General features: G+C 41.9%; 1 protein-coding gene across 3 annotated transcripts in view; it reads right to left on the reverse strand.

Annotated features, from left to right (window-relative positions):
* LOC134227404 (protein mini spindles) overlaps positions 1-26,593 on the reverse strand; it is a 64,813-nt gene that overhangs the window by 12,314 nt on the left and 25,906 nt on the right. For 2 of the 3 annotated variants that reach the window (XM_062708840.1, XM_062708839.1), the window contains exons 2-7: positions 21,487-22,616; positions 21,248-21,428; positions 19,786-21,031; positions 19,012-19,534; positions 17,945-18,949; positions 8,594-8,919 (exon numbers count right to left, since the gene is read on the reverse strand). In XM_062708840.1, the coding sequence (XP_062564824.1) occupies positions 8,594-8,919; positions 17,945-18,949; positions 19,012-19,534; positions 19,786-21,031; positions 21,248-21,428; positions 21,487-22,572 (4,367 nt within the window). In that variant the 5' untranslated portion in view covers positions 22,573-22,616. Of the gene's footprint in view, positions 1-7,567; positions 7,649-8,593; positions 8,920-17,944; positions 18,950-19,011; positions 19,535-19,785; positions 21,032-21,247; positions 21,429-21,486; positions 22,617-26,593 lie in introns of all 3 variants that reach the window. The other variant, XM_062708838.1, reaches the window with a different exon arrangement.

A 26,593-nucleotide genomic window follows, 5' to 3' on the forward strand; every position in this document is an offset into this window, starting at 1 on the left:
TCGGAGGACATGATAGGGTTTATACTGCGACTGAGAACATCATGGAGGCCTTGGTTGGTTCGATAGACCATTTTACTCAAAATCCAGGACAATTTGGAGATCTTACAACATCTTATGCCTGGATATGAGGCGCAAGTGAAATGCAATTACTCGAAGGGCATAAAAGAGTTGATATCGCTGCTGGGGACATCATGGAAGCCTTGGTTGATTCGTTAGACCATTTGATTCAAACTGCAAGATAATTTGGAGATCTTACAACATCTCAAATGCCTGGATTTGAGACGCAAGTGAAGGATCAATACTCGGAGGACATAATTGGGTTGATACCGCGGCTAGGGACATCATGGATGCCTTCGGTGATTCGATAGACCATTTTACTCAAACTCCAGGGCAATTTGGAGATCTTACAACATCTCAAATGCCTGGATTTGAGACGCAAGTGAAAGATCAATACTCGGAGGACATAATTGGGTTGATACCGCGGTATGGGACATCATGGAAGCCTTGGTTGATTCGGTAGACCATTTGATTCAAACTTCAGGACAATTTGGAGATCTTACAACATCTCATATGTTTGGATTTGAGACGCAAGTGAAAGACAAATACTTGGAGGACATAATTGGGTTGATACTGCGGCAGGGGGCATAATGGAAGCCTTAGTTGATTCGATAGACCATTTTACTCAAACTCCAGGACAATTTGGAGATTTTACAACATTTCAAATGCCTGGATTTGAGACGCAAGTGAAAGATAAATACTCGGAGGACATAATTGGGTTGATACCGCGGCTGGGGACATCATGGATGCCTTCGTTGATTCGATAGACCATTTTACTCAAACTCCAGGGCAATTTGGAGATCTTACAACAACTCAAATGCCTGGATTTGAGATGCATGTGAAAGACAAATACTCGGAGGACATAATAGGGTTCATACTACGGCAGAGGACATCATGGAAGCCTTGGTTGTTTCGATAGACCATTTTACTCAAACTTCAGGACAATTTGGAGATCTTACAACATCTCAAATGCCTGGATTTGAGACGCAAGTGAAAGATAAATACTCGGAGGACATAATTGAGTTGATACCGCGGTATGGGACATCATGGAAGCCTTGGTTGATTCGGTAGACCATTTGATTCAAATTCCAGTACAGTTTGGAGATCCTAGAACATCATAATTTATTATCACACTTGTTTCGTATATAGTTTACATTTATTTTATCAAGTTCACAGTAGACAACATGCTTGAAAACATTTTCTGAAGCTTCATACATTTTGTAGTATAAAGTGGTTCCTAAAGGTACCGAATTATCATCGTATGCATAGTAGGGATGCTCACAATGTGTTCTTATGTCCCAGGTGATGTCTTTTATTTGTTATTTTATCATTTCCATCATCACTATATGAATAGATATCATTTTTGGTAATAAAATTTAAGTATATCTCCAGAATCGCATTTTTCTAAATCCGTTGCTTTACTCCCACAGCTCTAGTGAAAAATTGAACACCCCTAGATACAATATTTTGAAATGTCCAGAAACTAGAAGAGATGGCTAAGAGGTTGGTGAAAAAACTGGGAAAATCGGTTGAAAACTCACTGAGATATAGCCATTTGAAAATTTAGTTACAACGATTTTCTGCACGAATGTATCCGCGTAAGTTTTTTTAGCGAATCAATCCTAGTGTTAATGACATGAGCTTTATAATTGAATGTCCAAGGCTTTCATAGGCATTCCATACGGATTAACTCAATAAACGATTGTCGCTTTTTGCAGAATCAACTATTATTATTTTCCGGCTGATGTTCCATCAATCGAATGGTGGTCAACCCGGAAAAATGCTCTGCGATTACGTTCTCCCGGAAAAAAGAACCAATCAATTTCGATCATATCGTACTTGACGATCGAACGGAGGACGCAGGTGAAAGATTTGGGTTTAATTCTCGACTCTCAACTTACGTATAAGCTGCACATCTCGTATGCCGGGGAAAAGGACTCCAGAGCGTTAGGATGTATCTTTCGTATTACAAAGACTTTACCGACATTCACTGCCTGAAGTTCTTGTACTGCTCCGCAGTTTGGAACCCGGTTCCGACAGGATCGGTGCAAGGCCGATTCCCACGTTTCGCACTACGTAAACTGCCGTAGAGAAATCGTCAACGTCTTCCTAGCTATGAATCGCGATGTCTGTTGATACATTTGGAACCGCTTTGGCACCGTAGGGATACAACTCGGGCTCTTTTAATTGCTGACATCTTGCAAAGCCGAAAAGACTGTAGCTCTATCCTGGATAACATTAGCATCAACGTCCGTTCCAGAGTACTACGATTTACGAATCGGCGCAATGCTCAGAATGCCTTTCAGCCGAACAAACTACAGTATGCATGGCGCTATCAGCGGGTTGCAGAGAAACTTCAATCGTGTCTCAGCCTTGTTCGATTTCAACATTCCCCGACAGACACTGCACCGCCGTTTCTACCAGTTCTTTTCAGCACAGTAAACTACGTGAAGACTCATATGATTTTGTTAATTATTTTAAACTTATTACTTTGATTTTTTTTATTCGCCGAATTGTATTTTTATCACATTATCATTGTTATCAAATTTGTTATCAAGGGGAAGTTATCAAGCCGTTATTTGGGAAGTTATCAAGCCGGCTTCGTTGACGGCCGCTCGACAACGGACCAGATCTTTACTGTACGGCAAATCCTTCAAAAATGCCGTGAATACCAGGTTCCAACGCACTATCTGTTCATTGATTTCAAGGCGACATACGACAGTAAAGACCGCGTAGAGCCATGGCGAATTATGGACGAGTACAGCTTTCCTGGGAAGCTTACCAGACTGATCAAAGCAACGGTGGATGGTATGCAAAACTGTGTAAAGATTTCAGGCGAAAACTCCAGTTTGTTCGAATCGTGTCGGGGACGGTTAGTTCGAATCGTGTCGAATTCGTTTTTAAACCCTGAATAAAAAAACGTTGTCAGTTTCATCTGTCATTGGATATGGTGGTGTGCATGGCATCGTGTTTGTTTTGATTCGAAACATATGATCACCAGTTTGTGGGCCACAACAAATCAGATCATGATAAAAACGATCAAGTCAAATACGCGCTCTGATTTTCGCGAATTACGAAATTTACTTTTGGATGGATATATCTACTCCAGATTCTCTATTTATTTCTGCTTCTTCAGGAATTCCTTCACTAGTTCATTCAGGCTTTTGCTCGACGTTTCCTTTTGGAATTCCTCCGCAAGTTCTTGCAGGCATTTACTCGAACTTTCTTTCCGGAATTCCCCCGAAAGTTTCAGGAATTGCTCCGGAAGTTCTTTCAGGAATCCATTCAGATGTTCCTCTTCTTCCTGAAGTAACGTTTGGAGCTCGGGAGTTCGTTAGGAAAGTTCCGAAGTTCCTCCGGAGAAATTCCTGGAGGAACTTCCGGAGGAATTCCTGAAAGAACTTCCGGAGGAATACCTGAAGAAATTTCTGGAGGAATTTCGGGAGGAATTTCCGGAGAAATTTCTGGAGGGACTTCCAGGGGTACTTTTGGAGGAAATTCCGAAGGATTTCCTGGAGGAACTTCCAGAGGAACTTCCAGCGGAATTTCGGGAAGAACTTCCGGAGAAGCTTCTGGAGGGACTTCCGGAGGTGTTTTTGGTGGAAGTTCCAGAGGATTTCCTGGAGGAACTTCCGGAGGAATTCCTGGAGGAGCCTCGAAGGAGTTCCTGGAGGAAACTCTGGAGGAATTTCTGGAGGAACTTCCGGAGGAATTTCTGGAGGAACTTTCAGACGAATTCCTGGAGGAACTTTCGGAGAACTTTCTGGTAGAGCTTCCGAATGAATTTTTGAAGGAACTTCGGAACTTTCCTAACGAACTCCTGGAGGAACTTCCGGAGGTATTCCTGGAGGAACTTACGGAGGAATTTCTGGAGGAACTTCCGGAGGAGTTTCCAGAAAAAAATCGGGAGGGACTTCCGGAGGAATTTTTGGAGGGACTTCGGGATCCTTTCTTGGAAGGAATTTCGGAGGAATGTCTGGAGGGACTTCTGAAGGAATTTCTGATGGAACTTTCTGAGAAATTTCTGAAGGAACTCCCGGAGGAATTGTTGAAAGGACTTCCGGAGGAATTTCTGGAGAAACTTCCGACGGAATTCCTGGAGGAATTTCCGGAGGTATTTCTGGAGGAATTTCTGAAGGAACTTCTAGAGGAGTTCTGGAGAAAATTCCGGAGAAATTTTCGGAAGAATTTCGAAAGAACTTTCGGAGGAAATCTTGAAGGGACTTCCGGAGGACTTCCGGAACTCCAGTACTTCCGAAGGAATTTCTGGAAGAACTTTCAGAAGAATTCTAGGACGAACTTTCGGAGAAATTCCACTTCCGAAGGAATTCTTGAAGGGACTACCGGAAGAATTCCTGGATAGACTTTGGTTGGAATTTCTGTAGGGATTTCCGGAGAAATCTCTTGAGGGACTTCCAGAGGAATTTATGGAGGAACTTTCAAAGGAATTCCTAGAGGAACTTCCAGAGAAATTCTTGGAAGAAATTTCGTAGGAACTCTTGGGGGACTTTCCAGATGAATTTCTGGAAAAAAATGAAGGAATGCCTGAAATATTGATCTAATGCATTCCTGGAAGAATTCGCAATGGAACACTCACAAAAAACTCCGCATTATATTCATGAGTTCACACATGGATTTTTGCAACGGGAGTATGGATTCCATAGTTTCGACACATATATTCCATGCGCCTACATGCATTGCATGAGTTTTCACACATACTATCCATGTGGGTCATAGTATCCATGTGTGAATTTGTATGCAATTAAGTATGTGCCGACGCATGATATGCATATTTCAAAATACATGGATTTTTGCCATAAAGTATGTGTCGATTTTTCTGAGTGAATGCAGAGACTTCAATGAGGAATACCTGGAAGAATTATAAGAATTCTTTGAAGAATTTCCGTATGATTTTTTGAAGAACTAGGGGAACAGACGGCTTTGGCAGGTTTTGTTCTATTATTGGCAGGGGGGGTTTTGTCGACCGAATTTTGTGAAATTTGGCCACAATATTCTTTGATATGCAAAGAATGTTTAGGCCAAATTTGAGCAAAATCAGTCATAAAAAAACCCCCCTGCCAATAATAGAACAAAACCTGCCAAAGCCGACATTCCCCATACTTAAATAAATAATTAATGGGGTAATTTTTGAACAAATTGCAAATGGATTATTGAAGGCCCTTAATATTTTCGTTTAAACTAATTTTCCAGGGATTACTGAAAAAGTCCTAACAAAAATTCCCGTAATTCCCGTATTGGTGAACCTGGTGCGAAACTGTGAAACCACACAGTGCGAACCCGACAGCTTTGGGGTTGGAACTAGTGCGAATAAAAAAACACTTTGACAGCACTTAGGTTGAAACTGGTTCCAACCTAGGTTGGAACTTTTTAAAAACGAATTCGACATAAGACAAGGTGATAGAGTTTCGTGCCAGTTGTTCAACATTGCGCTTGAAGGTGTCATGCGGAAAGCCGGGTGATTTTCAACAGATCCAGTCAATTTATTTGTTTCGCGGATGACATTTGCAAAGGTGGCAGAACTGTACACCCGCTTGGAAACGTGAAGCAACGAAAGTTGGACTGGTAGTAACTGCATCGAAGACAAAGTACATTCTTTTGGGCGAAACCGAGTGCGACAGGGCCCGCCTGGGAAGCAGTGCTACGATAGACGGAGATACCTTCGAGGTGGTCGAGGAATTCGTCTACCTCGGATCCTTGCTAACGGCTGAAAACAATGTTAGTCATGAAATACGAAGGCGCATCATATGTGGAAGTCGGGTCTACTACGGGCTCCAGAAGAAACTGCGGTCCAAAAAAATTCTCCACCACACCAAATGTGTCATGTACAAGACGTTAATAAGACCGGTAGTCCTCTACGGACATGAAACATGGACAATACTCGAGGAGGACTTGCAAGCACTCGGAGTATTCGAGAGACGACGGGTGCTTAGGACCATCTTTGGTGGTGTGCAAGAAGACGGTGTGTAGCAGCGAAGGATGAACCACGAGCTCGCCCATCTCTACGGCGAACCCAGTATCAAGGTAGAAGGTAGCTATAGCCAGAAGGGTACAATGGGCAGGGCATGTTGCAAGAATGCTGCTGTCCCTGCAAAGATGGTGTTCGCTTCCGATACGGCATGTACGAGACGGCGTGGAGCGCAGCGAGCGAGGTGGGCAGACTAGGTGCAAAACGACTTGCCGCGCGTGGGGCGCATTTGAGGATGGAGATATGCGGCCTCGAACCGTGTATTGTGGCGTCAAATTGTTGATTCAGTGTTATCTGTTTAGATTTAAACTAAATTAATGAAAATGAAACGTTAACAAATATGGGTTCTTTGGGAAAGTTGACCTTAAATAAGCCAAAGAATCGATTTAGTGAATTTATTTTTTTTTTGTTTGAAAGGTCAATTCCAAGGTATTCTAGAGTTATTTTTAAAAGATTATTTGGGATTAATCATGTCTTGAGAAATTGAGATGAAAATCTAAGCCTGCCACTTCATTGAGAAATTGTGCTTCTGCTTTATCTTTTCTATCGAAATTTATATTGGAATTTCTTGAATTAATTGATTGATTGTCTTCATTAAAGATACTTGCAGCCCTAGGCGGGCTCATCTTTGGAGATTCTCTGTTCTAGAATTAGAATCCACAAGAAATTATTGTGGATTATAATTCCTTCGATTCGGCACGTGACAAAACTGGGATAGATTCCTACTTAACGGGTTTAAGAACTTCCTAGTCCTCCCTCTAATAAGACAAACATAAAAATAGCTCATTATTTAGTATCAAATCAATTCCTCCAGCCGGGAAAAACGGAAACCTGAAAATCGATTCTGAATGGATGCATTTGGCAATACACCTATCTATCTGTGTTTAATTTAATATTATGATTATGAATTTAAACAATAATAATTGCAGAATTGAAAGGTGACCCATCTTGCCCGCTGTTTGACCCCGGCATTTTTTGATTGACAGAAAAATAGACTTCTACTTTAATGACTCAAAATGAACTAAAAAGAATTTTTGTTATTTCATACCCCTGGCTTCATCGGGGCTACTTACGCCCCTGCGTAAGTGCCTCCCAACACTTCTTATCCGCTACTCCGTGTAGGTGAGATTTTTCGTTGCCACGATATTCTTAATTAGCAGCTGTATTCTCAAGTGAAAACAAGTGAAGACATTCCACTAAAAGTTCAAAATAATTTTCTTAACAACACTGACTATTAGTAAAGTTGTTCCAAGATTTGCGTTCGAGTCTATCTACAAGTCTGGTATTTCCAATTAACTCGCAACACGTTTACATATATCGGAACAAAACAAACGAAGTTTATCATAACTTTTGATTCAAAAGAATGGAAAAAAGCATGCTTCTATATTTCGCACGAATTCTAGTGGCAAATACATAATGATAAAACATACTCCCATGACGATGAGTTATAGACAAGAACATTAAAACAAACAGCGAAGCGACGAACTCAGGCCTTCACCCTATTTGTTTATTTTCAATACTAACTGCGTATAAACCGATATTTCAACAGCTTGGCCAGGACCGCTACCGTCGTACATTTCGATGTTATTGTTAAACACAACCGATCTACGTTTATTTTATTTGGATAAGAAATGGCGTGGTAAAGCATTGGTGGTGATCAAACTTATTTAATGTGTCAGAGCAGTCTTTTCAACTTTCGACAAAGCGTGTATAATTATGGCAACATATCAGAAAGACTACTATTGCGATCAAGGATGATTCCGATCATTTATTAATTTAGGTTCGATCAAGAGGCTGAATTTCGAAATGTTCTATGGTTGTGTGTACTGTATTGTAAATTTTGTATTTTGATGTTTTTCGTTTTTGTTTGTTAGTATTATACTTGAACCATGTGTATGTTTAATGGAATGTTATATTTGATACTTTTTCAAATAGTTTTAAGGCCATCATTGGGTCTAAAAAGCCTGTTGATGTAGAAAAATAAATAAAATAGGTGCTCAAAATTAGGTTGTACATATGCTTTGTACAACTCTGTCTAACAGTTCGTTGTTTGTTTGAATACCATGGGAAAATTAGTTGAACTAAACAATTGAAATTTTGTAATTATTTACTATGAAAGCTACCTATTCATCGCACCTAGAGCATTGGACCTAATTCTGCACACTTTTTGGTGGCTTTTGGAACGTCAAATATTGATGGTTGTTCCAAACAGCCCCCATGTGAGATAAATAACATTATTATGCATTCGAATATACGGCCTGTAATTGCATATATCGTCGCTGTATTTCATATTCATATGGAACAGATGTGCGATTACAGGCAGTAATATTATTGCTAATGCGTAGAACAAGGAACTGTTATTGAAGTATATTAAGAGTAATAAGTATACCGTACAATACATTTGAAATTTCAGCCTTTGAAAAAAGTAATTGATAAAAAACTACTAAAAATTATCAATTCTAATCCGAATTACTGAATGATCGAAACAATGCTTGGGCATGTTTGGGCGATCTTTTTGATATGCTATCGTTGCATCAAGCCAGTACTTACCGTGCAGGTAGAGGTTCCACAGGCTGTTCCACAGGAAGAGGCTCCTCCTCCTCTTCTACAGGTTCGGTTTCAACGACGTTATTGACTTCCGTCGCAGACGGCACCTTGACTATTTCGATCGAATTGGTTGGTTTCTTAATGGCTGTTTTCTTTGATCGCTTAATCCGCTCATCCAGCATGGAAAGGTCCTTCTCGGATAGTTGACCGATCAATTTGTAAACCTTTTCACCGGCAAGGAAGTACGCTTGCACCACTGCATTCAACGCTGCATTGCGTACGGAATTATCTCGGTCCGATATGTGCTTGGCGATTTCCTTTAGGGCGGCCTGTCAATGTAAGAAATAAAGTTATGTCAGATAGGATGAAAGGATTGATGTTCTGACCTTGAGAGACAGTTGAATTTCTTCAACCCGGGAAAAAAATTATTGAATCAAATTATCAATAATATGTTTGGGATAAGAACACAGTGATGATCGCTTAGATAAAAACTTTACATTCCAAGAAAGCTTTTGCGTTTCTACAGGGTGTCTGCAAATTATCCGTACAGATTTTGACCTTTTGCTTCTACAGCGCAAAAACAGACAATGAATCTGACTGAATCAGTAGCTCTATGGGCATAACAACTCAGCAGGCTGTAACAGATGTATATTCTGGGAATACTGAGAGTCATTTCATGTTAAAAAAAAATTATTCTTTGTGAATGCTTTTTTCTGTTGTTTTTTTTTTCAAATAAAAAGGAATTGCCTTCTAATTTTAAATTAATTTTATCATTTGGTATGGTCTATCTTGGAAACAACAGCCAGAAAAACACCGAAAATATTACAGAGACTTTTGAAATCATGTCACAATCGTCTAAAATACATGAAAAGTATTTGTATAGAAACGTGCGGCCATCGTGATTTTTTCATTCAAGGTTTGCATTCAAGGTTCGCCTTAAATGACCTATCTTGCCCCATCTAACCCTACGCATTTGCCCGGAATGAGGTAGAAGAGTAGATGACCCCTTCTTTAAAAGTACGTATTTTCTAGAGATGCACCGAATATTCGGGCCGAATATTGGTAAAAAAATATTTTACCGAGTATTCGGTTCGCCGAATAGTAAATCACGACATTTGGCCAAAAAGCCAAATATGTCAAATACTTCAAAAATTGAGCTAAAAAATAGTTTACTATTTACTGAAACAAATGTTAAACATTCTACTATATAGTTTTGTAATATCAAGCTTGAAAAAATAAGACCCCAGCTCCACCACATAATTTGTGAAATGAAGAATAATATTTTTCTTTTTTAATAATTTCAACGTGGCTTCAACGTGTTGCAACTTTGAAAATGTGGGGATTTTGTAAAGTTTAGTCTTTCGGTCTCTACTGGCAAATAAATAAAAACCTCATAAAGTGAAATTCACTGCCGTGAAGCGCATATCTGGCCCATCTTTGCTATTGGACAAATATGCTATTCACGGCAGTTCAATTGCATTCTTCTACTACTCAGGTATTTAAGAATAAGCTCATGACAATAATTATTTACCGAAAAAATAATAAAATTTTGAACTTTCATGAAACATTCTTTAAGAAAACTTAAGGGTTTGGACAAAAGAAAATGTTAGGAAAATTATTTTGAGCTTTTTAGTGGAATGTCTTCACTTGTCATAAGACGAGTTTGTACAATCCCATTGAATTCCACCACTTAATTGTATCTTGACAGACACGTATTTCGACCTCAACAGTAAGGCCGTCTTCAGTGTCTCGTACTCGTACTAAGTCGAGTCAAGTACGAGACACTGAAGACGGCCTTACTGTTGAGGTCGAAATACGTATCTGTCAAGATACAATTAAGTGGTGGAATTCAATGGGATTGTACAAAATCGTCTTATGACAAGCAAAAGAAAATAATATTTGTTCCGGCCTTATTCTTTTTTTTTTTAATTCTTTGTTAAAGTGTTAATCCCGGCCTTAGGCTCGGAACAACCTTTTCAAATTAAGCCAAATAAAAACAAACAATAATTCTCAAGAATGAATCAGCATGCAATCCAAGTTTTAGACAGTACCGTAATCCGGGGGAACATTGATCACCGGGGTAACATTGATCAGTTTGACCATTTTCAAGAAATGAACAAATTATTATTTTTTGGTGATACTATTACTTAATGTTAGTATGGTATCTTAAACTAGACTAAATTTGCTGCTGAATACTATAAACTTCGCCTAAACTTGCATTCTTTTTATTGCCAAAATTTGAAAAACAAAATCAACATTAATTTTTCCACTCAACGCAAGCTGTGAAAAAAGGACTCGAAACAAATAGAAAAACAAAAAAAATGAGTTCGTGGTTATATTTGTTTGATAAGTTATCTTATTTTCTTGGTTGATCCATATTTTTTTGTTCGAAATTTATATTTTTATTACTATAAAAAATATTTCTAACGAATGTCTATTTTTGCGCTTATCAAACTCAGTTAAGACAACTTTGGCCATCTTAGACAACACGACTTCGGTGTGAACTAATTATCATCCGATTTGTCAAACGCATCATGCTAGTCCAATGTTCACGTTTTACATTGTGAAATAACTTGTTGGAAAAAGATAAAAAGTGGATTAACGTGTACGAAATGCCTCGCAAGTATGTTCCGCGGCTGTGTGCAAGAAATTATGCCAACTACACGCAGGAAGCACTAGCTTCGGCATTGAAATCTGTAAAGCAAAACCGAATGTCAATCCGGCAAGCGTCCAAGCATTACAAAATTTCCTTCGGCACGCTGTATAACAGATGTAAAAATTTGCATACGAAGAGCGTCGGAACTCCAACCGTGCTATCGAGTGCCCAGGAGAAGGAGCTCAGCGAGGTGATAAAAGTTGCTGGTGAATGGGGTTACCCTCTCCCCCCGGGTCGAGTGGCAATATTGGTGAAAAAATTCCTCGATGACAACCTCATGAAAACCAGGTTTGTTGACAATCGCCCCGGTCCAGATTGGATTGCGTCCTTTATTAAGCGAACCAACTTGGCAGCCCGTTGCACTCAAAACATTAAAAGGGCTCGTGCTAAGGTGTGCCCTAGAACTGTAAAAGAATATTTTGACAACCTGGCCCGGACGCTCCATGGCATTCCGAAGGAAAATATCATAAACTACGATGATACAAACTTTACGGACGATCCTGGAAGCCGAAGAGTGATATGTAGAAGAGGACAGAAGCACGTCGAACGCGTCTTAGACCACTCAAAATCATCATATTCCGTCATGTTCGCTGGCACTGCAGATGGAAAAACGCTTTCAACGTACGTAGTGTATGCAGCTCTTCATCTCTATCCAACATGGGTTCAAGGAGGACCTAAAGGTAGCCGCTACAATCGAACGAAGTCAGGTTAGATACATCAGTCTTTTTTATATTTAACACAAGTATTTAATCAGCTTTTTCCTTCAGGATGGTTCGATGAACGGACGTATGAGGACTGGATTTTGACAGTTGCTCTTCCGTACTCCAAGAAGATACCGAATGATAAGCCACGAGTGTTGATTGGAGACAATGTTGCGTCCCACATGTCTATTCGAGCCATCAAAAGCTGCATGGAGAACAACATAAAGTTCGTGTTCCTGCCGCCCATCTCTATGTCAGCCATTGGATGTGGCGTATTTTGGGCCGCTGAAAAAGGCATGGAGGAGTACGTTGGAACAATGGAAGAGTAGAAATAAGGGTTGTGTCCCAAAACATATTTTTCCACGATTGTTGAAAGAAACTTTGGAGTCTATCAGTGCTACCTCTGAGAATAACATGAAAGCAGGATTTAAGGCGGCTGGCATTCATCCGCTAAACAGGTATGCTGTGCTAAAACGAATTCCTGGAGGAAATGATGAAGAACCAAAGCCCAGCACCAATAACTCGTTCTCGGAGCAGCTGGTGAAGATACTCAAAGAAGAACGATTCGGAGAAAAAGATCAACGACAGATCCCCAAGAAGCGACGTCTGTTTGATGTAACGCCTGGTACCAGCGTTTCAGAGCAACAGTTGATTGCAGCCACAAAAACGATGGAAGTAGATGGTCAAAATAAAAAGGCTTCCGGAACAATCAAACAGGAACCTGGACAGAAAGAGGCACGGAAAATTTCCAAAAAGTGTCATCTAGTGGATGTTCAACCGGATGAGAACGAAAATACAATACCGTTGCTAATCAAACAGGAACCTAACATTCGGACTTCCAAAAAGCGTCGTTTGAATAATGTGCAACTCGATGGTATAGAAAATATCACACACCGGACAATTAAGAAAGAGCCTGCTCAGCATCAAGAGGAAAAACAAGCTACCAGGTTGAAGAAAGGGAAAGTGACGAAAGCGTCCGTCAGAAATAAAATTCGGATTTGAAATCAGTTTTTTTTAATTGGAAATTGGTGACTGTTATTCAATTTTGCGAAAAACCATCAAAACACCACTATTGTTTGAATCATTTAAATATTACAATGAATTGCTTTGGTTTTCAAGCTTATTATTTTTGTTGAATAAACTCCAACGCTGTGCGTAAACTAAATTGAAAGATTTGTTTTTTTATGAGGAAATATTTCTGTATTCTATATTTACCTAGACAAACCTAGAAATAAAAACGGGTTTTAAAGCGATATTATTGGTTTAGTTAGTTCTTTTGATGTTTCATATACAACAACTCGCTTTAAGAGACGTTTTTCATTTCATTTCCCAATTTGTTTTTTGTAGATAATGATCGAAACGAATGATGATCAAAGTTACCCAAAATTAAAATATTCCAAAACTTGACAAAAGTATTTTACAAACAAGTTTAAAATTATCAAATAATCGAGCTCAACGGCCTAATACTTTCTACACGTGCCAGTACTTGTTTTAAAAATTTGAAAAGTGTCATGGTTTCACTTACGGAGGAAATATTCAAAAAATAATTTAAAAATGATCAATGTTACCCCGGATTACGGTATTTAAAAAAAAAAAAAAAGGGGCAGCAGGGACTATGTCCAAGGGCTTGACGATCCCTCCCCAGGCCATCTGCGAGTTGTGGGGCTTGCCTAGGATGTGGTGGAGTTTGACAGTGGGCCCTGTTAAACCTCTATAAAAAGCTGCATGTATCCGCAAGTAGGCCCCACCAAAGCGACCATGTGCTTTGACTGGTGTTAGGTGGGACGCTAAACAGCCCTGACACGACGGCCCTCCGACGAGACAGGAGGTTTGCGCAGGCCCAATAAGCCGCCTGGAAAATCAATCATTACGAACAATATAAGAGATAATGCGACTCGATATAATCGGCAAAGACCTAGGCGACGAATACAGGATCACGATTGAAAGCTTGGAACATGGAATTGCAAGTCGCTAGGTTTCGCAGGTTGCGACAGGATGATCTACGATGAATTACATCCCCGCAACTTCGACGTCGTGGCGCTGCAGGAGATTTGCTGGACAGGACAGAAAGTGTGGAAAAGCGGGCATCGAGCGGCTACCTTCTACCAAAGCTGTGGCACCACCAACGAGCTGGGAACCGGCTGCTGGGTAAGATGCGCCAACGCGTGATTGGGTGGCAGCCAATCAACGCAAGGATGTGCAAGCTGAGGATTAAAGGCCGTTTCTTCAACTATAGCATCATCAACGTGCACTGCTCACACGAAGGGAGACCCGACGACGAGAAAGAAGCGTTCTAAGCACAGCTGGAGCAGACATACGATGGATGCCTATTGCGGGACGTCAAAATCGTCATCGGTGACATGAACGCACAGGTAGGAAGGGAGGAAATGTATAGACCGGTCATCGGACCGGATAGTCTGCACACCGTATCGAATGACAACGGCCAATGATGCATAAACTTCGCAGCCTCCCGCGGAATGGTAGTCCGAAGCACATTCTTTCCCCGCAAAAATATCCACAAGGCCACATGGAGATCACCTAACCAAGAAACGGAAAACCAAATCGACCACGTTATAATCGACGGTAAATTCTTCTCCGACATCACGAACGTCCGCACTTACCGCAGTGCGAATATTGAATCCGACCACTACCTCGTTGCAGTATGCCTGCGCTCAAAACTCTCGACGGTGTAAAACACGCGTCGAAGTCGGACGCCGCGGCTTAACATTGGGCGGCTACAAGACGGTAGATTAGCCCAAGAATACGCGCAGCAGCTGGAAGTGGCACTTCCAAAAAAAAAGCAGCTAGACGCAGCGTCTCTTGAAGATGGCTGGAGAGATATTCGATCCGCCATTGGTAGCACCGCAACCGCTGCACTTGGCACGGTGCCCCCGGATCAGAGAAACGACTGGTATGACGGCGAATGTGAGCAGTTAGTTGAGGAGAAGAATGTAGCATGGGCGAGATTGTGGCAACACCGCACGAGGGCGAACGAGGCACGATATGAACAGGCGCGGAACAGACAAAACTCGATTTTCCGGAGGAAAAAGCGCCAGCAGGAAGATCGAGACCGTGAAGAGACGGAGCAACTGTACCGCGCTAATAACACACGAAAGTTCTAAGATAAGTTAAACCGTTCACGTAAGGGCCACGTGCCACAGCCTGATATGTGCAAGGACATAAACGGGAACCTTCTTACGAACGAGCGTGAGGTGATCCAAAGGTGGCGGCAGCACTACGAAGAACACCTGAATGGCGATGTGGCAGACGAAGATGGCGGTATGGTGATGGACCTGGGAGAACGCGCGCAGGACATAATCTTACCGGCTCCGGATCTCCAGGAAATCCAGGAGGAGATTGGCCGGCTGAAGAACAACAAAGCCCCTGGAGTTGACCAACTACCAGGAGAGCTATTTAAACACGGTGGTGAGGCACTGGCTAGAGCGCTGCACTGGGTCATTACCAAGATTTGGGAGGAGGAAGTTTTGCCGCAGGAGTGGATGGAAGGTGTCGTGTGTCCCATCTACAATAAGGGCGTTAAGCTAGATTGTGGCAACTACCGCGCAATCACATTGCTGAACGCCGCCTACAAGGTGCTCTCCCAAATTTTATGCCGTCGACTAGCACCAACTGCAAGGGAGTTCGTGGGGCAGTACCAGGCGGGTTTTATGGGCGAACGCTCCACCACGGACCAGGTGTTCGCCATTCGCCAAGTACTGCAGAAATGCCGCGAATACAACGTGCCCACACATCATCTATTCATCGAGTTCAAAGCCGCATATGATACAATCGATCGGGACCAGCTATGGCAGCTAATGCACGAACACGGTTTTCCGGATAAACTGACACGGTTGATCAAAGCGACGATGGATCGGGCGATGTGCGTAGTTCGAGTTTCAGGTGCATTCTCGAGTCCCTTCGAAACCCGCAGAGGGTTACGGCAAGGTGATGGTCTTTCATGTCTGCTATTCAACATCGCTTTGGAAGGGTTAATACGAAGAGCAGGGATTAACACGAGTGGTACAATTTTCAATAAGTCCGTCCAGCTATTTGGCTTCGCCGACGACATAGATATTATGGCACGTAACTTTGAGAAGATGGAGGAAGCCTACATCAGACTGAAGAGGGAAGCTAAGCGGATCGGACTAGTCATCAACACGTCGAAGACAAGGTACATGATAGGAAGAGGTTCAAGAGACGACAATGTGAGCCACCCACCGCGAGTTTGCATCGGTGGTGACGAAATCGAGGTGGCAGGAGAATTTGTGTACTTGGGCTCACTGGTGACTGCCGCAAATAACACCAGCAGAGAAATTCGGAGACGCATAGTGGCTGGAAATTGTACGTACTTTGGACTCCGCAAGACGCCGATCGAATAGAGTTCGCCGCCGTACCAAACTGACAATCTACAAAACGCTCATTAGACCGGTAGTCTTCTACGGACACGAGACCTGGACGATGCTCGTGGAGGACCAACGCGCACTTGGAGTTTTCGAAAGGAAAGTGCTGCGTACCATCTATGGTGGGGTGCAGATGGCGGACGGTACGTGGACGAGGCGAATGAACCACGAGTTGCATCAGCTGTTGGGAGAATCATCCATTGTTCACACCGCGAAAATCGGACGACTGCGGTTGGCCGGGCACGTAGCCAGAATGTCGGACAGTAACCCGGTGAAAATGGTTCTCGACAACGATCCGACGGGCACAAGAAGGCGAGGTGCGCAGCGGGCAAGGTGGATCGATCAGGTGGAAGATGACTTGCGGACCCTCCGTAGACTGCGTGGTTGGCGACGCGTAGCCATGGACCGAGCCGAATGGAGAAGACTCTTATATACCGCACAGGCCACTTCGGCCTTAGTCTGAATAAAAAATAATAATATAAAAAAAATCATAAGAATCAAAAATAAGCCATAATAAAAATCGTTATGCTTTAGGGGCAAGCCAGAGTAAACACGACGTGCGATGCGACGCGACGCGACAGTGCAATTTGACAGCCTGTTGATAATGATAGTTATTATTTTACGTGAGTCGCGTCGCATCGCTTGTCGCGTTTACTCTGGCTTGCCCCTTAGCTTGGAAATAAACTCTCAAATCTACTGAAAAATCTCTTAAATAAAGTTAAAATTTCCGCATTTCCGCATTTCCCCGGAGTAAGGCAGAACAATATATGACCTCTTCTTCGAAAGTATGGATTTTCCAGAAGTTCGGTAGAAGAGTAGATGACCATTTCTTTTTTTTTTCTTTGCTTTTGAGACGTCTTGAGCTCGGACCTAGTTGATCCATCTCGCTAAAAGATTACCTTTTCTGTGAAAATATGCATTTGCCCGAAATGAGTGAAAGAGCATATGATTCGTTTTCAACAAGTACGTACGCTTGGAATAAGACTCATGAGCAAATGATTCCTTTTTTAAAAACACAAATTGTTCCCTTATAAAGTGAATGATTAAAAAAACATTCTTCAATCGCACGCTTTGCTTGGAAGAATTTTAATGAGAAGATCATAATAACTCCATTTGAAGCACGCATTTGCTGTTAACAAGGCAAAATAGTAAATAACTCCTTGAAAACACACGCAATTATCAGGATTATTTCTTCATTCAAACCACTAATTTGCTCGGAATTAGGTGAAAAAGTATATAACTCCTTAAAAACAAGCCTGTGCCCATAATAAGTCAAAAAGACAAATGACTCTTTCAAAGCACACGTTTGCCTGGAAATTTTATATATTTTTTTAAATTTTTGTGGCAAATGGTCATTATGCCAAAACCATTATGATCATTTTTGTATTTTTTGCGTAGGTAAAATTGCGTTTAATTCATATATCTTAATTCCATCTTGTCTCATGTTAAAAAAATACAAAATTTACTTGTCCAAATGCGCTAAAGTAGCATGAGATGATTCTTTCAGTACGATAATTACAGCGCAAAATTACAGAACATTACGAAAAAGAGTTTACGCCTCGTCTGTAAACAATACCACTCCATTCGCTATACGTACCTGTTGAGTTGGTTGGCAAACGGATAAACCGTACGTCTCAATCAAATAACCCAGCTCATCTAAACACTCCGCACGCTGTCGGGCATTCTTGGACTTGAGAGCATCCATCACAAAAATAAACACCTTCGCGAATGGATACACCAGACAAATCTGCCTCAGCAGTGTCCGGACCCCATTGCGCACTACATCCTTCGGATCGCCGATTTTCGTGAGTAGATGCGGAGCAAACGAACTGCCCTCGTTTTCAGCTAGTACATACTGTTTCTCAATCAGCATGCCGAACACCAAATTCAAATAGTCCAACCCTTTCAGCAGGACGGACGGGTTGGTGTCGTAAAATCGTAGAGAGAGCCACTTCATAATCAGATCTAAGTTGCAGATTAGCCCCTTGTCGTTTTTGGGTAGATCCTCAACCAGAGCGTCGATCACCTTCAAATGGTATCGGAAATCTTCGTGGAACATATTGGCTATCAGGCCTTTGTTCACATTTGCTGAAGTCATTTGTTCCTTTAGCAGGTCAGTGAATTCTTCTCTGGGGGTTGTAAAAGTCCATTTGAGAACCTTTAATTTCTGCTCATCCAACAACCGTTGACTTTTCATGTTGTTTATTGCTAAGAGTGGAGAGTTGTCCACCTCTTCTTCTTTTTTACGGGCTGCTGCCGCAGGGTTTGCTTTAGCGGACACCCCGACAGCAGCCTTCTGCACTTTACCAGTTCCTGGGCGTACCACCTTAGGTTCCTCTACAATGGGAGCCTGTTGTTTATTCTTCGGTAAAGGTTTCACCGGTAGATTAGGCCGTGCCTTATCCAGAGCAGCTTGAATATCCTTTTTCGAAGTTGGCTTTTGCTTATCCAGGGCCTTCATCATGGCATCGTATCCCAGATGAATCATTATTCCCAAAACAGCTTCATTGGCATTCTTCCGAACGTCCGCATTTCTATCACAGATATTGGCATACAAATGGGGTAATATTGCAACCAGTTCATCCTTTTGGATACTTTTAGTCTGTAATGTGCAAAATATGATTAGAAAATGCAAAATGGATATCACAAATAAAAGCTTCTTACTGGTAATGGTGGCAATTTCTCGGCTAACCAACCCCACACTTCCGTTTTCAGCGCCGGACTACCAATCTTCAATGCATCGGCAATCATTTCTCCGTCGAAGAACTCCTTATAACCGGCTTGATCGCCCCAGGTATTTATGCAGGAAATGCATGCGCTCCTGATAAAAGCTTTTCCATCTCCAAGGCCTTTCAAGAATCCGGGGAAAAACACACGGACATATTGCTTGCAAGGTGGGCCCATGGCGGTGGCGATGAGCTGGCAAATCTCCACGGAAGTTTGGGCAATTTTTGCATTGCTATCGACCAACCGCTGAGCAATCACTTGCGGTAAATCCCCGAGATTCGGCTTGATGAGCTTGGACTCGGTAACAATGCCACGCAATTTCTCCAAGCCTTCGTTTCTGGTTTTCCAATTTTTGTCAGACAATTCAGCCAACAGAGATTCGGTGATTTGAGTCGAAATGTCTATTCTCGGGAGCAGATCGTTTATGTTGATCGCTGGTTGATCGTCCGCTTCGCCCTCACTGCATAAAATGGATCAATATAGGAACGTGTTAACATCAATTAGTAAGACAGTAAATTTTTGTAAACGTTCAAAATATAAAATTATAGGAAAACTGGATCAAATTATATGGCGGTGGACTACTGGAAATTTAATAATTGAGTAAAACTCATGGGAAAAGGAATCAAGAAACAGAAGAGTGAAATAAGAAGGAAAATACTCAATCAATGAAATGACATAATGTTTGTTTTTGACATCCATAAGTCTACTTACTCATCAAGGTCATCCACCGAACCCGGACTGGGACACTTGGCCTGTTGTCCTCTGGTGGCCGCCGGTGGTTTCTGCCCAGCACATTTATCAAACTCCGCTTGAATTTGCTGCTTAAGAGCGGGCTTCTCATTCTCGAAAAACATTGCCAACGTGTTGCCCATGAAGAGATACATCGTGCCTAAGAGAGCGATTCCTGAAGCTCGAACAGCCGGATTGATGCTTTGCACCGCTTTTCTGGAGTCCTCGAGAAGCAGCTTAGGATTTACTTGGAACCCGAATTCTTTGAGTGCGTTGTTCACCCATGTTAAAGCCTCCTGTTGGACTTTAGGAGATTTTTGCTCAAACGCAAATTCCATTACTTTGGACACGGCATATTCTAGTTTGATGGCATCGGCAATAGATGTCAATGCTTGTCCAGCTGGTCCACTGTTCTTAGCATCCCCCAACTTCTCAGTTATATCGTTTATGATGTAATCTGCTGTAGTTGTGGTTACGCCAAGTTTGTCGACCACCGCTTTTACATTTTCCAGTTTGACCTTCAAAACTTGGAAATTTGTGTCTTTTAGACCAGGTTTCTTGGCCAGGAATCGCAAGATGACCTGTGAATGGCCACACTTCGGATCTAGTTCAGAGATAACAACCGTCAATGATTCCACCGCCGCAAGACGAGTTTTCCAGTTGGAATCAGCTAGCCCTTGTACCACATCGGTCGGCAGAATCTCGGCGGCCTTTTCATCAATCTCATCTGTGGACATGTCCCGCTCCGTTGGAAGTACCTTCGAAGCGCTAGCCGATTTAGACAAACCAGATCCCCCGCCTCCTCCGCCTGCACCACCAGAGCCAGGTGCCTTTTTCGATGGAGCCACTTTTTTCACCCCAGCCGTTGCTGGCCTTGCGACTGGTCTTGGTTCTGTAGAACCTCCTTTTTTAACAGCGCCAGTTGCCGTCGAGGTCGTTTTCGGAGGAGCAGTTGCCGGCCGCTCCTTTTTTGGCCCAGGTATTTTGATGGTGATAACTGCCTTGTCGCAGCACTCCTTTATCTTTGCCAGCTTCAGGGCATCCACTTCAGTCAAGTGGGGACCGATGGCTTTCTCGCCTACCAGTTTCATGGCCGTGCCAAGAGCTTCCGCTGCAGAGTCACGGACTGCTGGATCTGGTTCATTCAGTGTTTTGAGAAGTGCAGTAATAATTGCTTTTAGTAGTTTTTTATTGAGAATTGTAGGCAAAGTTTTCGTAAACGCTCGCGCTGTAAAAAAAAGTATATTTTGTTAACTACATAATTATATAAGGAAACTGTAAATTACAATCCTAGCATTAACTCAATTGTGTTTGATTCCAAAGAGAAGAATGCAAATGTAATATGACTTTTCACTGCTTCAAAACGAATTATTGCTGTGCCACCCACTACGGCTCCAAATGAGCACCAAGAAAAAAGAAGAAGAAAACGAATTATAAATCTTACCGAGAAATGAAGCAGTTTCTAGTTTCACATTTGGATTTTTGTTGCCCAAAGCTTCTAGAATGTCTTCCTGAATGGCCTCCAACGAAGTGGAAGGATAAATTGCGTCAATCGCCTCTCTGAGAGCAGTAACAACGTTGACTTTTTTCTCCTTGAACTTTTCTAAAATCGCTGGAACGCAAGCCTGCAATGGATGAGCCTCATTAGATTCATAAAACCTTAAAATTGATCATGTCACTTACCCCCGCATATGTGTTGAATTTTTTCGCCAATCCTCTAGCGAGCATGGCCAAACATTTGCCACCCAGTGCCACCAGTACCACATTGGTGTCTTTGCTGATGATCTTTTTGAGGGCGCGAACTACATCGCCGTAGTCTCCTGGTTGTAGTTTAGGATTCTGGAGTAATGTTTCCAATGCTTCAAGTGATTCTTTTCTTTCTTGCCACTTTTTTGCCTCCAATTTGTCATAAAAGTCTTTCGGAAGTTTAGAAAGAATATCAACTGGATCGATGAGATCCATGGGATCAATCTCTTCAGCCTCGTCGGCTTCGTTATCGTCGCCAACGTCTTCCACATCACCGCTGCTACTGGCAGCCACAGCAGCTAACATTTGCCTCTCCTGCTGTGACCGAAGATACCGCGTTGGAATTGCTTTGTCACCACTTACTTTCTCGAACTCGGTTTCCAATTCTGCGAGAAGCACAGCAGGAAGTGATGCAATCTGCGACTTGAATGCGGCCCCAATCCATCGGTATATTTCAATTGTCAGTGATTTGGACTCGTCCCGTACTGCCTTGTCGCGATCACTAAGCAAAGTAGGAAGCTTTTTGACAATGGGCTTTATGCTTATTACTTTGTTACCAAACTCGCGCAGGGCCTGAGTTATCGAGACCACACATGCCGCTACAATCTTGGGATTCTTCTGTTCCGTTCCCTTTAGCAATTCCTCCAGTACAATGTCTTGCTTCTCGATTTCAATATACATCAAGGTAATCTGCCCAGCCAAATCCTTCGTTTTTGCTCTCGGTGCTCCAATGCACTTCGTGATGATTCCGCTCATGACCTCCCCAACAGTTTTACCGGCATTGCCACTGTTCTCGACAAACACCAGCGTCGCCTCGAGGCCCTTCTCCTGGGCCGCGGCATTGCTATCGGTGACAAATTTCTTAACCAGGCCAAGATATTTGTTCCATTCCGGCGATTTTTCGTCATCAATTGTGCGGAAAAGTTTTGCCGCTTCCTCGTAACCATCGACACGTGCTTTCCACAACTTGTGCACGCACCGCTCGTCGATAGGGAGCTTTTTGTATTCAGTATCCTCCTCCATCGCTGTGACCGATTGATGAAGAGAGCGTTGGTAGTAAACTTAAACTGCAAAGGAATTTAAAAAAAGAATTAAAACATTATAACACACCGATCTTGATCATCTTTATAACGACCAAAAAGTAAAAGTTCAACCACAATGATGACGATGATGGCAACTGCTGCACAAGTTTCAAGGTGAGCGCAATGGAGTGGTTGTTTTCCAAATATGGGAAATCAATGGGTCACAGTCGTAACGTGTACTTCCGCAGACATGGCAAAGAAAATGTATGCAGGAAAGAAATTAATATAGTCATAAATCAGTACCTCCAAATTGATATCTTAATATAGCAGATTGTGAGACCGCAAACATAAGGAGACGATCAATCAAGGTAACATTTTCTTTTTCATCTTTTACAAATAAATCTCCCCCTACTATCATGAATGTAACAGTGTTTAGTTCGACGATTAAGGCCTAATTAATTTAATAGTTTTTATAGTTAGCGTCGCGTATACTATACACTGGGGTCGCTTTTTACGCGGTTTGTTATTTGTTGTTTCTGGCCTTTGGATATAATGAAACATTGAGTTGACTCCAGAAAAAAATCCGCAAAGACAGACCTAGAAATAAGAAATAAGGTAGACCTAAAAATAATTTGTTTCTGGTGCGTAAAAAGCGACCCCAGTGTACAGGATTTGTTTTTCAATTGTTGAAATTCAGATGAAGTGTATGGGCGTCTGAGTTGTTTTTACTTTTTTGCTTTGGTACGCCAGATGGAGATTACCGTTTTGTAACAACTTTTTATGGGTATATGGCGAAACCATCATCATCAGTACATAAACGTGTTCAAATTATGGCGACTGATGAGGGACGAAGCCGGTCCAAATTATTACGGAATGCGGTGTCCAAAAATGAATTCGAACGGAGACTTTGCCATCCACCCCTCGGACTCCCAGTCCAAGGGGGAGCATGAGACATGGAGACAAAATAAATTTAGTAATCTAGATTGGTTGCCGATAGTACTGGTCCCACGACCCATATACTCAATCTGTAGCAAGAACCAGGTTCAAGAAAGCGGAACCCACCGCCGAAGTAAACGAGCCATTCCCAAACCAAAAGAGGAGTTGTAATCTCACATCGAGAAAATGGAATGATTAATTTAGTGTACTTACATTTTATTTGCTTTTACTTAGCCTAGTTTGCCCATATCCTAAGTTCTGTTGTGGTGTCGTGACAGTGTGAAGGTGTATCCCGCGAAGTCTGCAAAACGGATGGATGCTGTCCGGACAGAAAGGGGAATAAGCTACTGGCACCTTGCCAGCCACCCCGCTGCTTAGCACGCCATTGACTACACACCACGTCAACACCAGGTTGATGACGACATGCACTGCCATACTATTGCCTGGGTCAAAGAAAAGCCTGGTTCAGGCATCACAGGAAGAAATTAACATCGTCTCTTACGTCACACAATATTGTCGGATTATGTAGATATCCGTCCATCTTACCGATCTCAAAGAATAATTGCACTACTGCCGATACATTACTGCACTAAGCATAGTTATCCAGGGGCGACTCGTCCATACGTTCTACCTGTTCATGGAACAGGTAACCATTTTTAGGTCAGAAGTAAGAAATTAATGTCTTGGCAATTAATTATTAGGGCAAATAATTTATCCAGTAATTTTTTTAAACAAAGCTTCACGTAATATTCCCAATGATTTTAACATCTAAACATCTAAAAAACAAAATATTTCGTAGGCAGATCAAGTTAACGCCACATGCTTGGCGTTCAGTAAAATTGCAGCAGAATGTGTGTTTCTCCGAAAAACCACACCCCATCACATATAAAGCATTTGCCTGTCGTACGATCTATAATGAAGAACCAACAGCAGCGCTGCCAGAAGTCAAATTTTAAGTTTTGCGCCATGACAAATGATTTGAAATAATTTCCTCCTTGGTATGCTCACTCGTTCTCCGCGCGCAGAGAACCAGCGTGAGTGTTGCCAGCTTTCTCCGTTTTCTCACATCATCCTCTTTCGCAAGCGAAGCAAGTATACGTTTAGATGCAAGTTCTGCTATGCGCGCAGGAGTCAAACCCGTTCGACGCGCTGCGAGAACAATCAACGATGCGCACCTTCGGTTAGGCTCGATCGTAGTGTCGGGCTGTGCTTTGCCGAAAGGCGCACCGCGCACGCTTTCGCGCCGATGATTGGAAACAGTTGTTTGCGTTTTCAAAAGAGAGATTAAATAATGCTTTTTTACGAATACTCAAAATCAATCAACATAGAGAAAAAGGTATAGTTTTCACTAAATTTGAAAAATTAAATAACTGGAACACATTTCAGCTTCTAAATGTGACTCATTGGTCGTCACAATCTGGGGTCGCATCAAACAATAATTGTATAATTATATACTAATTATATACTATAATTATTATACTAATAATGGTTAATAACATTTCTTTCATAGCAAAAAAATATGTGAGAGTTTAAATATTAGCGCCGATGGGACCCGTGTACCCTGAATGGTGGAATGAGCCGATATGAAAGATCTTTATTCTGAGCAATATCCAACTATTGCCAACTGTTACCAAGTTAGATTTTAGACGATTTGCGAGAGTCTAAAATTTTAAGTGCATCTAAATTTAAAACATTTTTGCAACAAAAGAGAAAAATAAGTCATTTATTGTTTTGTAAATCTTTTCTATTTAAATTGTTTTTTTTTTTCTAATATTTGGTTTAGTTGTTAATTGGTTAATGTTAGATTACATGTCCAACTTTCATTCGAAACCACTCAGCTTGATGAATATTTTTTTATCAGCATGGTAGAACAGGTGTAGCAAAAGTCCACGAGACGCCCCTGTAGTTATCATGCCTTGCCAACTCAGGCTGCTTCATTTTCTACGGAGACAATCAACAGATATAATAGGCCGAGCGATTCGAAGTTAAACTCACATCAGTACTCGCAACTTTTTACTATTTTGTAGGTATATCTATTCATTACACTGTAGATATGGTTCAATTGCTGTCCAATCGAAAACTGTTCCCTGTCCACTGTTGCATCTAGGTTTGTATCAGTATGATGTGAACTCATGAGTGATCCAAAGAGAAAGCGACTCCAAGATTGGCGTTCACATTAACGGGAGACTTTCCTTAATCTCTTATCATACTGAAAGAGCAAGGGTTCCTGACACAGATATTTGGCTTTTATGGCATTTTCTTGCATTGATCGGATTTAGGTGTGAGAATTAGATGGTGCGGCGCACATAAGCAGCTTGCGCCCAGCGGAGCATACCTTAGGCATGCGGCGCGATTGTTCGATTATTGACGACGAACAATCCGATGATATTGTTCTGTTGTAAAGTGTGGTGATTTAACATGGCAGTATCTGACTAGAACTCCTTTGTTGATTGCTAGGCTGGAGCTATAATCAAATGCTCGCTGCGCGATACCAAAGATTACCTACCACAGCAATCAAGCAAAGGGAGCAGGTTACAACTTTCCATCAACCAAAATATCTAGTGCGTCATGTAGTATGAGCTTTCCCTCCAGAACCTTCTTCACTGACCACTTAAAGGTATCCACGAATCTCTCCGCTGGCCCGTTTGATTGAGGATGGTACGGAGCAGTGGTTATACGATGAATGCCGTTGTCGGCATTACACTTCTGGACATCCACACTCATAAACTGTATGCCATTGTCACTGACGATTACTTCTGGCATTCTAAAGCTGGCGTACCAACTTCTCAGAATTGTAATTGTTACTGTCGATGTTATACCCCCAGAAAGTATTCATAGTATACATGAACCCGCTTCTAAGGACTTATTGTCTTGAGCCACTGGACCGGCGCACAGTGGGACCAATTCCAAAAAAGACGGTCAAAAATGTTGGAAGTGAATAAAATGGTCTAGCAGGCCACATATTATGATATTTCATTGAATGGATGGTTCATCTTCTCGGCATCACCGACCCGCAAGCTAGAGATCCACTACCGGAACGAGAGGTGGGTCACCAGTCGTCGCAAGCACGCTAACGTTCTCAAAGA

This window comes from Armigeres subalbatus, chromosome 3 (genome assembly GCF_024139115.2).
Source record: "Armigeres subalbatus isolate Guangzhou_Male chromosome 3, GZ_Asu_2, whole genome shotgun sequence".
NCBI lineage: Eukaryota > Metazoa > Arthropoda > Insecta > Diptera > Culicidae > Armigeres > Armigeres subalbatus.